This window comes from Gracilinanus agilis, chromosome 2 (genome assembly GCF_016433145.1).
Source record: "Gracilinanus agilis isolate LMUSP501 chromosome 2, AgileGrace, whole genome shotgun sequence".
Taxonomy (NCBI): domain Eukaryota; kingdom Metazoa; phylum Chordata; class Mammalia; order Didelphimorphia; family Didelphidae; genus Gracilinanus; species Gracilinanus agilis.
The window spans coordinates 684,605,936-684,622,546 of record NC_058131.1 but is presented as its reverse complement, the minus strand read 5'-3'; the positions used below and the strand labels follow the sequence as shown (position 1 = coordinate 684,622,546).

At 41.6% G+C, this 16,611-nt stretch overlaps 1 protein-coding gene across 4 annotated transcripts in view; it reads right to left on the bottom strand.

The window, feature by feature from the left end:
• Positions 1 to 14,568, bottom strand: part of ALOX5 (arachidonate 5-lipoxygenase) — a 65,667-nt gene extending 51,099 nt beyond the window's left edge. For all 4 annotated transcript variants that reach the window (XM_044662883.1, XM_044662881.1, XM_044662884.1 and 1 more), the window contains exons 1-3: positions 14,419 to 14,568; positions 1,140 to 1,338; positions 598 to 679 (exon numbers count right to left, since the gene is read on the bottom strand). In XM_044662883.1, the coding sequence (XP_044518818.1) occupies positions 598 to 679; positions 1,140 to 1,338; positions 14,419 to 14,568 (431 nt within the window). The remainder of the gene's footprint in view (positions 1 to 597; positions 680 to 1,139; positions 1,339 to 14,418) is intronic.
• Between the last annotated feature and the right edge of the window lie 2,043 nt (positions 14,569 to 16,611).

The following is a 16,611-nucleotide window of genomic DNA, read 5'->3' as shown; positions in this document are numbered from 1 at the left end:
GGGGGCAAAGAGTAAGCCAGCCAGTCTGAGCTCACTCCATGGTAACACAAAAGCAGAAATGATCAAAGAAGCTGTGTGCAAGGGCATTTTAGGGCCTGGGCAGCTGTTCACGTGCAAATTCTAATTTAAATCAACCAGCATTTATTAAGCATCTGCTATATGCCAGTCACCAAGCTAGATACTAAGGATGTGACCTTGAAAATGGATGTCTCTGCCCTCATGAAGCTCACATTTTATCAGGGAGGCAGCATAATAGAAAAGGAAATACCAACACAATTTCATGAGGAAAGAACCTAGCAACAGAGGTGGTTTGGGGGAGGGGGAAGAATGAGGTAGGTTTCTTATAAATGGGGCAATGGAGCTGAGCTTTCAAGGAAACTAGAGATGCTTTGAGGTGAAAGTGAGAAGGGAGTATTGTCCAGACATAGGAGAAAGCTTATGCCAAGACCTGGAGCCACGAGATGGAAGGTAGTATGCAGAGAATTATTAACAGGTTGTGTGCTAGAACATAGACCAAAATGTGCAATTGGTCTGAAAAGGGCATTAGCAGAAATCAGAGTTGTACCATTACATTTTTTTATGCCCTTAATAACTCACCGATAGAGCTTCTGTCGAGTTTCTAGTTCTTTGCGTCTATGTTGCTTGAGGAGGTGAATTTGGTCATCCTTAGCCAGCTTTGCTATGAAAGGATGAAGAGAAAACAAATATAAGAGCAACCAGAGGGAATTACCAACCTGTAGAAAGAAATGGAAGTCCCATGGCATCCGTTCCTATTGTAAGAAGTAATGGTGAGCCTAGGCTTCAATCAAGGGCTGATCCATCTTCAGATTGGGCCTCAAACTTGAATTTTGGCACCACTAGCTATAAGGAGACCAAGAGGTACATGACCATGGAAGTGGGTGTTATTAAGAGAAGGGAGCTCTCCCACTCTTGAGTCTTAGAGTTTACATAAAAGAAGAGGAATTTCAAGGAAGAAAAGCAAGTCTTGAGGTCAGTTCCCTTATCTCAAAGTAGTGGTGCTGAACCAGACAATTTCTACCCTTCTTTTCTAAGATCCTGGATCTCTGGTAAGCACAGCATCCCTCAAGCCATAATTACATTGCAATCTAAGCCCTTGAAAGAAGTCTTCTAGGACCCACCTCTCCCATCACGGAGGACAACTTCTCCCTCTCCAGAAAACCAGCGGTAGCAGGGGAACTCAATGTATTCTCCATAGGGAGTTTTCAAAGTGATATACTTAAGATACCAATCATCATGGAGCCAATACTTTCGTTTTTCAATTTTGATCAGAAGGATCTCTCCCAGTTCTTCATCCACAGTCACATCATAAGAATCTACCTGTACAGAATAAAAAAAAACAAATGCAACTTGTAGTCTAATAAACATATTAAAGTTCTAACAGATCTATGCCAACCAATCATTTGAAGTTTTCTTGCATTGTAGAACAAATGGAAGATTGATGGTGTATCTGTAGGCTCCACTCTTTTCCCTGTCTCCATGGTTATTTGATTCTTTTGCCAAGGGATATCCAGATTTCAAGTTTTCTATTCTTCATTTGGTAAGCTTAATAAAAGTATTGGTCCTTTGACAAGATAGGAGAATAAAGAAATAAGAAAGCTAGGAACTCCCAACACCTTCCTTAAAAAAAAAGGCAGCAATAGATTGCCAAAGAAAACTTCTGGAAAAGTAAAAGATATAGCAAATAGATTTTAAAAACACACCTCTAGTAATGAATAGACATTGTGGATTAAACAAAATTTTAGGGGAGACTAAGTGAGGGAAAAGATTAATTTAACACCAACAATATCCCCCACAAATGGAATTGAAACTATTACAAAACATAATTGTGAGTAATAACCATGCTAAATTAAATAAGAATAGAACTGACAAAGTTTTTTTAAAAGATACAAACAAGAGGATAAAAGAACTTTTTATAACTTGGAATTATCCATGGATAACATAAAAATGTGGATGAGAAATAGAATTGCTTTATTGGGAGGAAAAAACAGTATAGGTAGTAGAACAATAAGCAAAAAAAAAAAGCTAAAAAAAATCTATACACCTGAAAATTACTCAACAACCTCCAAACAAAAGTTAAAAAACTAGAGTTGACTCAGAGAAATAAATTAAGACATAATAAATTTCCTGAAAAGGATGAAAAAGAAAAAAGTTAAATATGATTTTAGGAAATCATGCCAGTAAAAGTTTCTGTTATTAAAATAAGAGATAAATTGCAAATATATAGAATACAGTAGATGGTGAAAAAGGATAAATTCTAGATTCAAAAAACCCAGTCTTTTGTCATCAGACTCCAAAACTATAATGATAGAGAAATTTTTAAAAAATAAGCCAAAGAAAAAACATCCATATCAACAAAATGTTATCTGAATAACTCAAGATTTTTCACCCAAATGAGGAACAGCAGAAATAACTGGTATACCCTGAATTTAGAGAAATTATGCTTCCTTTTAAGATGATCTCTTTAGCTAGATTAGCTAACTAAGCATTTGGTTTACAGTAATTTCTATAAAGGGATAATAAAACAGTAGTAGAGTTGAAGGCAGTCCAACAAGACAGTAAGAGTGTTTATATGATGATATAATGTAATTGCTTCAGGAATATATAAAAGAAACAATAGTTTTGGCTTTATTAACATACACCTCAATATAAATGCCATTGATGGGAAACAAAGAAGCAGCTGAACTGTGTTGGGTGGTAACTAAAGTATATAAAGTGGCTTGGGGAGGAAATGATGACTATTTAAGATATATAGATATAGATATAGTGGGGGGAGAGAGTTGGTCAAGACACCAGAATATCATTCAATTAAAAATTTTAGGTGAATAGATCACAATTTGGTGAAAAATATAGAGATACATATTACAGTAATGGAGTCCTCCTAATTTATAGAGGGCTCAGAACTTGGCAATTAATTGTCCATTTTCCATCACTGGCTCTGCTTGGTTCCTACTGTGATAAGTACACTGGGTGGCTCCATACCCCATCCCCGTTTCAGCTACCTTTTGTATAGTGACTTCCCCCCAGTAGATTATAAGCTCTTTGAGGGCAAGAACTATCTCTTTATTTGTATGCCCTGTGCCTAGCACAGTACCTGGCACACAGTAGGAGATTAATTAATGTTTGTTAAATTGAATTGAAGAGAAAGAATGGATTCCCTGACATGATGCAAAGACAATGGGGAAAGAGTTGAAGGGTTACAAATGAGGACAATAGGGAACAGAACAGTCTGACTAAAATAGGGTGCATGAATGATAGTAATAATGATAACAACAGCATCTATGCAGCACTTCAAGGTTTGCAAAGTGCTTTACAAATATTCTCTCATTTGATACTCACAACTACCCTGGAAGGTAGGTCCTATTATTATGCCCATTCTATAGATGTGGAAGTTGAAGAGAAGCTAAATTATTTGTCCGGAATTGCACAGCTAGTGTTCAAGTTAGGAACTGAATTCAAATCTTCTGCACTCCAGGTCCAATCTCTCAATACACAGTGCCATCTAGCTGCTGCTAATATAAGTCTGGAGAAGTACAAAGGAGCCAGGTTTTCAAGAGTCTTAGATACCAAGCTGAGAATTTGTATTTTATCATGGAGGATGCAGGAAGTCATTGAAGATTCTTATTTGTGAAGCTGACATAGCTAGATCTGTATTTTAGGAATATAAATTTGGCTACTCTGTGGAGAATGAATGGATAAGAAAGAGGAGAGACAAGAAGCAGGTAGGCCAAATAATAAGCTATTGTAATAGTAAAGGCAGAAAGAGATGAGTACAAAGGTAATAAGTTTGACAGATTTGATAAAGATAGAATGGACAAATGACTGGATAAGGAAATGGAAGGAGAAGGAAGTCAAGAATGGACAAATGACTAGATTAGGAAATAGAAGGAAAAGAGTCAGAAATTTCTCTTGGTTATAAATCTGGGTGACTGAAAGGAGAGTGGTACCCCCAACAGAGATAGTGAGGTTTTGAAGAAGGATGAGTTTATGGCAACAATAATGAATTCTTTTGGGGACGAATTGAGTTTAAGATAAGATGTCCATAGATAAAATAATAAAGAACTGGAATTCAGCATGGTGATTAGGGTTAAATTTGAGAGTCATTTGTCTAGAGGTGTTAATTTGGCCTATGGGAATTGATGATATTACCAAGGGAGTGTAGAAAAAAGAGAAAAGAAGACTTGAGGTTGAGAAGATGATACTCAATAAAGGAGTCTGAGAAGGAATAGTCAGTCAGGTAAGAGGAGAACCAAGAGAAAGTTAGGGAAGCCAAGAGAGGAAGAGTAAACAGGGCGGAGGCAGCTAGATGGCTCAGTGCATATAAAGCCAAGCCTAGAGATGGGAGGTTCAAATTTAGACTCAGATATGACACTTCCCAGCTGTGTGACCCGTGGGCAAGTGACTTAACCTCCATTGCCTAGCTCTTACTACTCTTCTGCTTTGGAACCAAAACACAGTATTGATTCTAAAATGAAAAGTAAGAGCTTAAGAAAAAAAAGAATAAGTGGAGGTTACCAATGTCAAAAGCTGGAGAGAGATCAAGAATTGGGAAAAGGCTGAATTTAGCAGTTAGATCTTTGGTTCTCAAAAGAAACTGTGATAGCTGATTTTTACATAATGTTTTAAGGTTTACAAAGCACTTTATAAACATTATCTCATTTGTTTCTCACAACCTCATGATGTAGGTAACCACAAATATTAACTCCAAATAGATAAGGAAACCGAAGCACACAAAGTTAAGGAATTTTCCTAGTCACTCTGCCAATAAATGTTAGAGGAAGAATTCAAATATGGGTCTTTTCAAACCCTAAGCCCAATGTTCTCTCCATTACATCAATATACACATGAAAAAGTGATGAAATACTCCATTCATCAAAGAAATTTAATCCATTTCATTAGCACCCTCTACTTGAGAAGATCAAATTTAGTGATAACACCCACATCCTTGCAGACACCCAGGTCCATCTCTGCATCTTCCTGTCAATTCTACCTCTATATAATCTCTCAACCATCTACTTTCGTCCAGTCAACACAGCTATCATCCTAATTTAGGTCATCATCACTTCTCTCACTTAGACAGAACTATTATAGATACCTAATTGTTCCATTTGCCTCCACTGTCCTCTCCACTCAGTCTCCTCTCCAATCTACTGCTTTCAAAATAGTTTTCCTAAGGTATAGATCTGACCTTGTCACTCCCTGCTCAAAAATATTTAGTGCTTCTCTAGTGCCTCTAGGATCAAATACAAATTCCTTAGCCTGGAACTAAAGGTCCTCTACTTCTGGTTCCAATCTGTCTTTCCATCCTTTCTTATACCCTGAATTCTGGTCAGATAGAACCACTGGGGGCTTCCCAAAATCCAGTCAATTTTTTACCTCCATTCATTTACACAGGTCTAGAATTCATTTGCTTCTTATTTCTGCCTTTCAAAATCTTCAACTTCTTCCCAAGATCAGCTCAGTTGTCATCTCCTCCCCTTTTTGAGAGTTCCTTGATTTCCCCAAACCAAAAGCTTCCTTCCATCCTCAAATATGCCTGGCGCACTTTCTCTGAATCTCTCCTTTACTCTCATTCCTGCTTATCTTAAATTATACTTGGCTAGCTTTGTGTCATTTCATTTTAAGAAAGAGAGTACTGTGCAGGGGGGTGCTAAATTTGAAGTCAAGAGAACCTGGGTTCAAATTCTGCCTTGCCATTTCCAACTTGCACGACCTGGTCAAGTCCCCCCTCCCCCAGAACTCAGTCTTCTTTTTGGTAAAGGAGGGAATTGGATTCAATGATCTAGAAATTCTCTTCCCATTCTAAATCTATGATCCTCTGACCCTAAGGAGAAGGTAAGCCCCTTGAAGGCAGGGACTATTTCATATTGTCTTTGTATTCCCAGTGCCTAGCAAAGGACATGGTATGCAGTAGGTGATTAAAAATAGATACATATTGAACTGAACTGAGATTCTCTAGAAAATGTGAAGTTTCATTTAAAAAAATAACCATACTACTGAAAAATGAGAGCTAGAAATCTTCTCATTTTGCTTAAGAAAGGTATAAACTTCTCAGAGCAATCAATCAGTGAGTTCAGCTGATATTCTGGCAAAAGGAGACATTTTGATGGGGCTGGTCTAAAAGGAAGGGTGTTCCTTATTGTATTTACCTTCTGAGGTAGAGTGTGTGAACCACATGATGGTGATAATAATCTTGGGAAGATTGTGTTGAATTTTTTTGGGAAAGAAGAACTCACATCATGTCAAGAGGTTGCTCCAAAAGGGCAGAACTCAATTGAAACCTGCAATCTCATGAGCCTATGGAATGGTGTGTGCCTCAGTTTCCCCATATGTAAAATGGAGATAGGCATACCTGTGTCTCCTATCACACACAGTCATGTGGCTCTAATGGGATTTTATCTATAAAGCATTTTGTAAACCTTCAAGTTTTATTTACATTTTAGCTCTGTGCGTGTGCGTGTGCGTGTGCATGTGCGTATGTGCGTATGTGCGTGTGTGTGTGTGTGTGTGTGTTTGTGTGTAGTTTACAAACCCTAAAGGATTTTTAGGTGCTTTGTAGGCCTCAGCTCATTAGATCTTCACAACACCACTATAAGATAAGTACGGCAGGTACCTTGCTTTGGGTTATGCAAAAATTCTTCATTTTTATATATTCAAATCCATCTATCTTCCATGATTCTATGTGTAGATTAATAAAAATTTTCCACATTTCTACAATGACTATAGAAGTCATTCCCTTACCTTCCAATATTTTATGACCTTTTGTTTTCCATTTAGCTTAATGATCCATTTCTGTGTATTATGTGAAATTTGGTTATAACTTCATTTGGTACGTGAAATTTCAAATCTCTCTCTAGTTCTGAATATGGATAGGCTCTTCCTTGTCTTGTGGGTTACACAAAGGGTCAACACTTTTAACATTCCTATCAGCCAACATGCCACTGAGGTAGAAAAGAGGAAATTGCTTCTCTATATGCCATAGGTCTTGTTCTGTGATCCTTACTTAAGCAATTTTTTCAAGGACTGAGGAACTAAGCCTTTGGTTTGGCTTTAGAAGACATCTCACTGGTTTCAAATGTGTCTCTCTGAGGAAGAGGAAGGCAATAAACAATAGCTAAGTGTCTACTATGTGCCAGGGACTGTGCTAAGCACTGGCAGAAACAATCACAATAAAGCTTACTTTCAAAGGAGCCAACGTACAAACTCAGCTAGGCAGTCCAGTTCCCACCCTTGATATTCTTTATATTGACTGGTTTCTTGATACCAAGAGATTTTTACATTCCTGTTTGTCCCAATCTGTTCCAACTACTCTGGGACTTAGAAAAGGCAGAACGGCCAGTGACAAGTGCCCTTACTGGCCACTGGACTTTTATTATTTTTTATTTTTTTAAAACCCTTAACTTCTGTGTATTGGCTCCTAGGTGAAAGAGTGGTAAGGGTGGGCAATGGGGGTCAAGTGACTTGCCCAGGGTCACACAGCTGGGAAGTGTCTGAGGCTGGATTTGAACCTAGGACCTCCTGTCTCTAGGCCTGACTCTCAATCCACTGAGCTACCCAGCTGCCCCTGGCCACTGGACTTTTAAAAACGTAGAGATGGGGCTCTCTTTGCTATAACTCTCAAGAGGTATCATGTACTCCAATAAGAGTTGGGGAAGAAAGGGTCTCATGACAATTCTACCACCACTTCCCATGTGGCATGGACTCAGTCAGAAGGACTGTGGGATATCTGGATGCCTTTTCTCTTTTAATGTTTGTTTTTTTCATAATCTTGGGCAAAACATGTGTCCAGGGAGGGATGTCCAGGCCTTGTGAGTTCGAAAGGCTTAGAAGACAGCAAGGGAAGCTTCAGAGAGGATGATCCTCTAAGTCTGTTTTTAAGCCTGTTTGGCTAGCAAATAAGTACCAAGAGTTATTTGGACATTGCCCAGCCAAGATGAAATATATAATGTCTAGCAATGCTCTAGGCTGCTTTATGTTTCGATGATGCTTAAGTGTCCTGATCCTGGCATATTATATAAGTAGTTTAAAATTTGTTGCTGATTCCTGTTCTATTAATGGATGCTTATAAGTTTTTATTTGTGTTCCTTGGGTGTTTAATATAACTTATCTATGGCATGACAATTAATATTGGACACTTAGAACATTTCTTTTATTTCTTTCCTTAAGATTAGCTTTAATTATCATTAAAATTATCCCTGGGGATCTTGGGTGGTGGATTCAATAAATCAATGGGTATAAGAAAATCCCTCCCCCTTTCACCAGCGACAGGCTCTCCAGGACTGAACCTGGGTCCAAACTGTATGGCTGGGTATAGGACATGGAGGGGCGAGTGTTCTAGGCTGAGTCCTAAGGGCTCAGCTCAGTAGTTCCTCAAGGATAGTCCTTAATATAATAAAATGTACCCATCTGAAAATGTGGGTTAATATAAAATACAATGGAGAAAACTCATCAAGGTGGAGTAGAAACAGAGAAGAGAAGAGGGCTCAGGACAAAACCCATCCATGCTTGGGGAAAGAGGAATATTAACCTGGAAGGAGACTGAGAAATAGTCATTCTATGGGTAGAAGAAAACTATGAGAGAAACCAAGGAGGAGGAGGAAGAATGTGTCCCAACACACAGAAAGGTCAAGAATGACAGAATGAAAAAAGGCCAATGAATCAGCAGTGAAGAGATCACCGGTAGCCTTTGAGAGAACAGTTAGAACATTTATTGGTTTTGCCTCATTTTGTTAACAATGAATGCTCCAACAACATGACTAATATGGAAATATGTTTTGCATGACCGTACACGTATAACTTGGGTCAGATTGCTTACCATCTTGGGGAGGGAAGGAGGAAGATAGGGAGGTGGACAATTTGGGGCTTATAATTTTGGAAGATGTTAAAAATTGTTATGACATGTAACTGGGAAAATAAAATATTAAAAAATGAAAAAGAAGAAGAATATTGCTCACTGGCAAATGCCAAGTAAACTCTCCACAAGACTGAACTTTATCCCTCTTACAAGACGCTGCTAGGACAGAAAGCCCTGCGACTCCTAGAGAGCAAAAGGCACCAAGGAAATAGGCAGAGGAGGAATTGAGCAAGAAGGAAGAAGAGGAAGGAAAAAAGGAGGAAGAGTAGGAAAAAAATAGAGATGGTATGGAATATGGGCTCAAGTTGTGCAGAACCAGAGAGAGAAGAAAGAAAAAGCTAGAGGAAGAAGGTCAGACCTGTGGGGACCTGATTGGATTAGAGCCAGATATCATTTCCCAGGGTGGTAGCCAGGGGCATGGTGGAAAACTAAAGACCTGGGAGAAGAGGAAAGGGAAGGCATATTCTATTTTTTTTTTGTTACCCCCTTCAAACATACCATTTTCAGAAAAGAAAACTGAGGCACAAGGAGGCAAAATGACTTGCCTAGGACCACATAGTTAATAAGTGACTGATGCAGGATTCAGTTCTGGTCTCCCTGACTCTAGATCCAATAACCTAGCCACTATGCTACCTCATGGACTCTAGAAAAAAACGGCCAAGGTAACAGTACATTTAATACATAGAGGGGACCTGCCCTGGCACCCTGCCTCTGATGTATGCTGGCTCTCTGACCAAGGATGAGTCTCTTAGGTTCTTAGACTCATGGACACTCTCTAAGGCTATAAATTAGGAAGGTAGAATGGTGTAGTGGATAGAAGGGCTAAATCGGGAGTGAGGACCTGGGTCCAAATCCTGCCTCTGACTCTTAGTACCTATGTGACCTTGGGTAAGTCACTTAACATCTGAGCCTCTGTTTCTTCATCTACAGAATGAAAGGGTTGGACAAGATGGCCTCCAAGGACCCTAGTACCCTTATAGAAGAACTGCTAATCATCACTGGCAGAAGGAGTTTCAACACCGAGAGTGCCCCACACTGATGAAATTGTAGTGCCAGATGGAAAGAACCAGCAAACAGGGGATAATTACTACTGGAGTTGAGTGGGTCTGTACCCAAATGTAGATCAATGCTAGTGGGTCTGAACATGATCTCAAATACCTCCATGATTTAAAAAAAAAAAAAAAAAGGCACTCTCATTCTCAGCAAGCATTTCCCAGTGTTCTCTTTCACCACAGCTGAGAAGAAAAGGCAGACTGTGCTGGAGTTAGAAAAGAGGAAGTAGCCTCTGGGACTGTGCAAGAGAAAATGCGAAAGTCTTTTGCATCAACAGGAACTTTCTCAAAAAGCTGAAAGGAAAAAAAAACACCCCAACTCCACACAAATGAGCCCATGGACAATGGCCGCTCAGTCTCCTGAGCTGGTTTGCATGGCTCTGGACTTTGAGAGCCCAAGCCTTTCTTTACCTTCTCTGACTTCGGTTGGGGAAAATGGAGTATTTGCCATGCAAATCTCATACAAAATCTGGTAGAGATCTTATTAGCTGTATCTATTCTTCAGTATCATTTCCATGGATCCATGGAAAGAGAAGGAAGGGGAAAGTAAGTCAGTGGGAAAGGGCCTCCATCTTGTCCTTAAAAGATATCATTCTTCTTTTCCCAATAGTCATCACCATCGTCAAAATTTTTCACGGTATGGAAACGCATAGGAGGCAGCCTGAGGACGTGGGTCCCAATCCTTCTCAATGCCTGGAGAGTCACCTTGGCCAAGTCACTTAATTTAAACTCATGGTGTTCCTCAATCTGGAAAATGATGGGGATGGGACTAGACGACACCTAAGTTCTCCCTAAACTTTTCATCTATGAATCTGATACCATGGACCACTCTGTGTATGCCTGTAAAACAAGGGCACCAGCCTAGCTGGACCCTAAATGAGCCTGAAATCACTAAGTCTACGATCCTATTAATATGATTCTATGAGTCTCTAAGTCTTATTGATTCGGCTTCATCAGCCCCCCCGTCTGTCTCTTTTCCATATTCACCCTTATCAAGGCCTCCATCTTTTCTTGCTTAGACCATCATGACAGTCTCCTAATTTGTCTCCTGCCATATGGGCAGTCTCCCTTCTCCAACCCATCCCCAACCAATGTCTGATAAATATTCTCAGAGTACAAAGCCTGACGATGGCACCCCTCAAACCAGGAATTGAGGTTAAAAAATAAACCATTCTATTTGGTATTTAAGGCCCTTCACAATCTGGAATCCAGCTGATCACACACCACTCCTCCTCATACTCTGGCCAAATAACAGATTCCTATATTCATTGTTCCATAACCCACCTCTGCTTCAAACTTTAGGTTCCTGGAATGTTTCTCCCATTACTTCCTACTCCTGGAAAATCTGGTTCCCCTCAAGGCTCAGTTGAAGTGCCAAGAAGATTCCCCTGATTTCTCTGGCTTTTAATGTGCTATGAGCCCCATCCCCTCTCCTCCCACCATACGGTATTTAAAAAATATAGCCTGTATTTTTAATTGGCCATACAACAGCTAGGTGACCCAGTGGATAGAGTGATGGGCCTGGAGTCAGGAAGAACTGAATTCAAATGTGACCTCAGATACTCAATAGCTGTGTAACCCTAGACAAGTCACTTAATCTCTGCCTCAGTTCCTTCATCTGTAAAATGGTGACAATTATTGCACTGACCTCCTTGGATTGCTATGAGGACCAAATAAGATATTTGTAAAGGGTTTTGCAAACCTTAAAGTGCTTTTATAAATGCTAACTATTGTTATTACTATCTTCCTCCTCCTCTTCCTTCCTCTGTCTCCCCTTCATAAGCTATAGACTCCTTAAGAGCAGTGACTGCTTCACTTTTGTGTTTATATCCCCAGTACCAAGGTTAGTATTGGTACGCTGTAGGTGCTTGATAAATGTCCATTGACTGGTTGATTGATTAGGAAGAACACCGGATTTGGAGTCAGAAGACTGAGTTTAAATATAGGTTCTGCCACTTATTATCTGTATGACCTTGGGTAGGTCACTTCTATTCTATAGATCTCAGTTTTTTCATCTGTAAAGGGAGGGAGATTCAACTAGATTATGATAAAGGTTCCTCCCAACTCTAAATCATCTAAGATGAATGATATAATTGCATATAGCAGGAAAGATGATTGGTGGGTGTTCAGGTTGGTTCTGCTGTACTTTTTTTTCTTTCTTAATCTCTGTTATAAAAGATTATTCTATTTCAAAGGGCAGGGAAGAGAGGAATGATAATCAGAAATGAAGGTGATGGAAAAAAAAGACCCAAAAGGCATCAATAGAAAAACAAATAAAATAGATCATTTTAAAGGGTTATCTCATATCACCCAGAAGCCTCACTATTACCCCATGATTAGAGTCTATCATGTGAGCTTATCATGAAATGGGGTCTCTTTGGCCCATCAGTACTTTAACCCACTCAGAGAAGAGTCCAAGAGAGAGGCAGAGGCAAAATTATGTATGATTCCTATCGATACTACATTGGACTCCAGTGATATTCTGGGCATTTCACTTAGAATCAAACTTGAAAAGCTTTAGCCTGAAAATTGTATCTATCCAGCACATTGAAGAATGGGTGGTGTGGGTTACTTTAGACTGTTAAGATGAGAAATGAGAGGATTCAAGCTAAGAGCAAAAAATGTCTTTCTTTGACATTCATTTCTTCATTCAGCACCACTAAATGCTAAGATCTAGGGAAAGTTTTATCCAGATTAAAAGATTTGCTCAGAGTCCTTAATTCTACTTTTCCTAACTGTTATCACTTACGATCTCCTTGAGGGTCAGGGCCAGGACTTCCTATTTCTTACTTAAATTCATCTCTTCCCCCTGCACCTAGCCCTTGCACATAGTGGATGCTTGGCAAAGTGTTGGTAGATTTGAGCTGGCAAGAAAATAATTGAATAATTTTTGAACCTCTCCTTGACTTGGTGCTGCTGTGAAATCTCCTATAATGGAGGCAATTCTTTCTTACCAAAATGGATTTAATTTGCAGCCTCCAAGTTATGGAATCATAAGGGACCTTCTGGCTGTTTTTTCTAAGTTTTGCCTTCAAAAAAATCCAATCAGGAACCACCCAGACTTTCCTTGAAGACCTCCAGGTACAAGGAACTCATTTTCTGCCTCCAATGTCTTGCGTCACAGGTTCCACTTTTAGATAGCTCCAACTGTTAGGAAAATATCTACTCCCTGGACAAAACTATTTGGTACCATCTAGGAAATGCAGGCTCAGAGAGCCCCACAGCTAGCAAGCATGGAGGCAGAATCTGGACCCAGATTTTTTCACTTCAAATCCAACTGTCTTTATACTATTATGGCTGGCTTAGACAAGACAAAGATATTTGTGGGATCCAGTCTACTGCAGGTCATCAGTCCATCTGCTAACCCCCAGGAAAGAGCAATCAGCAATTGCTTCTTCCTTCCTTTGGTCATTGGCTGGGGCTATTTGCTAAATAATCAAGGAAGGGACAACCAAGTTTTCAATGAGATGTCACCATACTTGTGAAGGTGATGGTGAACTTTACATGGTGACACCTTCACAAGTCTTTAGAGCTAGGAGGCACCTTGTGGGCACCTGGAGTTGGCCTCTTCCTGACAGACTGGTGCTACAGGGAATCAAGATAAATGGCTAGGGCTGTCAAGGGCTCATGTGTTTCCTAGGATTTAGAGTTCAAAGGGACCTCAGAGAATATCTCTACTACCACCCCTAATTTTCCAGATGAGGAAAATGAAGCCCAGAAAAGTGAATTAAGTTGCCCCAAGTCACTCAAGTCTTGAGGAATAATGTCGGGAATCAAACCTGATTGGGTAGGTCCTCTGATTCCTAATTTTGGGTTCTACCCACTAGATAACTCTGCTCTTTGGTGTACTAGGCAGAGAGTCAGAAAATCTGGAATACATGAATAATTTCTAGCCCTACCCCACCCCAGGACTCAGCCCTCTTCTCCAGAAAGGGGGGGGGGCCTCTCACCCTCACCTAGTCGCAGCTCTGCCACCCAAACTAGGTGTGTGGCCCTGGACAAATCACTCCACCTTTCTTCGACTGCCCTTATCCCCATCCCCGGTTAGCTGGAGAGGTGAGCTTAGAACTGGAACCCTCCGTGCATACGGGAGAAAAGAAGGGCTACACAAAAAGGAGGGGGGCTATGAGGATGAAAACAAGGGGAAAACCTTCTCTTAAAGGAGTGGTGCAGGGGATCTAGTGCAGGATTTCCAGTCTGGGGCTCAGGGTTCGAATTCTGCCTGTACTACTTGCTACCTTTGTGATATTGACGGTGTCCTGTCTCCCCAGCAGGACCTTAGTTTCCTTTCCGGTAAGATAAAGAACTTTGTGCCTTCCTTTGGCCTTCCCCCCCCCCAAGACCTAGGAGATCTCTTCCAACTCTGGGCACCCTAGATCAGAGAGAGGCTTCCAGAGCTTTGGGGGTTCGCCAGGGGACTCTTCCCTGTCCTGCTAGTCACTGGGATCTCTAAGCACCATTCTAGGAGGAGCCCCTCCCCAGCCCAGCACTCACCGCCCCCCTCTCGAAGTCATTGTAGAATGGCTTGTCCAGCAGGTGCTTCTCGCTGCAGCGCAAAGAGCCCATGAGAGTCAAGTAGATGTAGTCGTCAGTGCCAGCAAACCACTGGTTGCCGGTGGCCACGGTCACGGTGTAGGAAGGCATGGCCAGGCTGGGGGCTGCGGAGCAGGACAAGAGCCAGGGCTGGGGCTGCAGCGGTCTCACTCCTGCCACAAGGAGCCCAGAGAGGGGAGAAGCCAGGGGGCGGAGCCTGGGGCATGCTGCCCCACCCCAGGACCTCCCCCGCTTCTCCAGGAGGGGCCCTCACACCCTCACACATCTTCTGGGACCCAGAATTCCCATTTCTCGGCTCCCAAGCCAACGCTCTCTCCGCCGCACCAGAACCAGACAAACTAGGAAAACTGAGTCCCTGGGAGGGTAAGCCACTTGCCCCAAGGCACACAGGCTTGAGAGCTGGAGGCAAGATTCAGACCCCTCCGCGTCTCTCTGTCCCGGTGCTTCCTACCCACGCCCTGTCCCATCTTCCCTGCCAACCGTATCAGAATCACCGCCGCCCTCATCCCCCCCCCCAAAAAAAAAAAAGGAGATAAAAGGAAAAAAAAACTTTTGCAAGACTTTGGCATCCTGTGCGCTCGCGCGGGCACACACACTCACTCCCTCACGTGTGTGCGTGGGCACGCTTAATGCTATTTCTCCTTCCTCTGCTCCCCCCAACTTAAACCTCAGACTCTCGGGGATGTGAAGCTCACGGCTCCACCTTAGTGGGTGTGAGGGGCTGAGACCCAGAAAAAGGCAAAAAAGAGTGTGCTTCCTTGTACTGTCCGAGGCTCTGCCGCCGCCCCAGCTCGGCGTCAGGAGTAGAAGGGAGGGGGAGGGAGGGAGGTCACAGAGTGTTAAAAGGGTAAAGAGAAACACTGAACTTTGAGGATGAAAGAAGGGCTATGCCGCTCCCAGCCTGGCAGGCTCTACTGGACTGAGTCTGCCCAGCTGTCTCCTTTAAACAGTTGCCCAAGCAAGTAACCAGTGAGGAGTTGTGAGTGTTACCAACTTCTCTAGGTCCTTAGCCTGGGGTCGGTTTGGCTGTTGATATGGGCTAATACTAGTACGCTGTTGGATACGCTAGGAGTCTGCGTGAATAAATTCCCCTTACCGATGGCTTTAGATGTTTTACCAATCCGGAAAGGTCCTCCAAACGTTGACTCGAACTTAAAGAACAATATTTAATTCTTGCTCAACAAGGGGTTAGGAACCAGGGAAAGGGAAGAGGTTCTGGGGATGCTATTGCTAACTAATTCAAGGAGATGATCACAAGCTATAGATGTTGTTGGATCAAGTATAGGCTGGAGGTTCTTCACCCTCTCACTAACTCTGGCTTGACTTGGCCAGAGCCAAGCCAAAGAATAGGGAAGGCTATTGAAGTTTTCCTTGATGTCAATAATACTGTTCTCTCACAGCTCTATTGATTGTAGGTATGATAGTTTCCTAAAGCTCTCAACAAGGATGCTAGATGGCAGGTATGGGCTACCCACATTCCCAGAACCACCCTCCACCCAGTAATACCCAAAATTGAGTTCCTTCTGTGCTGTGCATCATGGGTTTTTATAGGGGTGGGTCCGACTGCCTTTTGGCCTTGGCTCATGCCACCTGGGTACATTCTGAGGTCTCAACCCATGATCCTGTCACTCAAGGTGTCCTCCATCTTGTCCCAGAAGTTCCTTATTACAAGAGTTACTGGACTCTCGGAACCCAGTTGTAAATGGGAATCTGACACATTAAACCCAGGGTTCACTTCAGAGGTCTGCATTCTACATTCTAATGTTCTACTGGTCCAGGTTTCCATCTCTCTGATTATGTGACTTCCTCATTCCAGGCAGGAGAAAGGCAAACAGAAAGATAAACAGAATGAACAAACGGGCAAGGATGTGGGAGAGGAGTAAGGCAGTTTTGGAACCCTGGTTAACTAACTAAGCATGCGCCCCAGGGACTAGAAGACTTTCCCAAGAGATGGCGGGTAAATTAAGGTTGTCCACGGTCACTATTGCTATTAGATTTAGTTCTAGAAATATTAGCTATACCAATATAAGAAAAGAAATGGAGAGAATAAGCATAATGAAAAAACAAAATTATTGCTTTTATTGCAGATATGATTTGGAAATTCAATTAGAATTTAATTAGAATTTAAGTTAA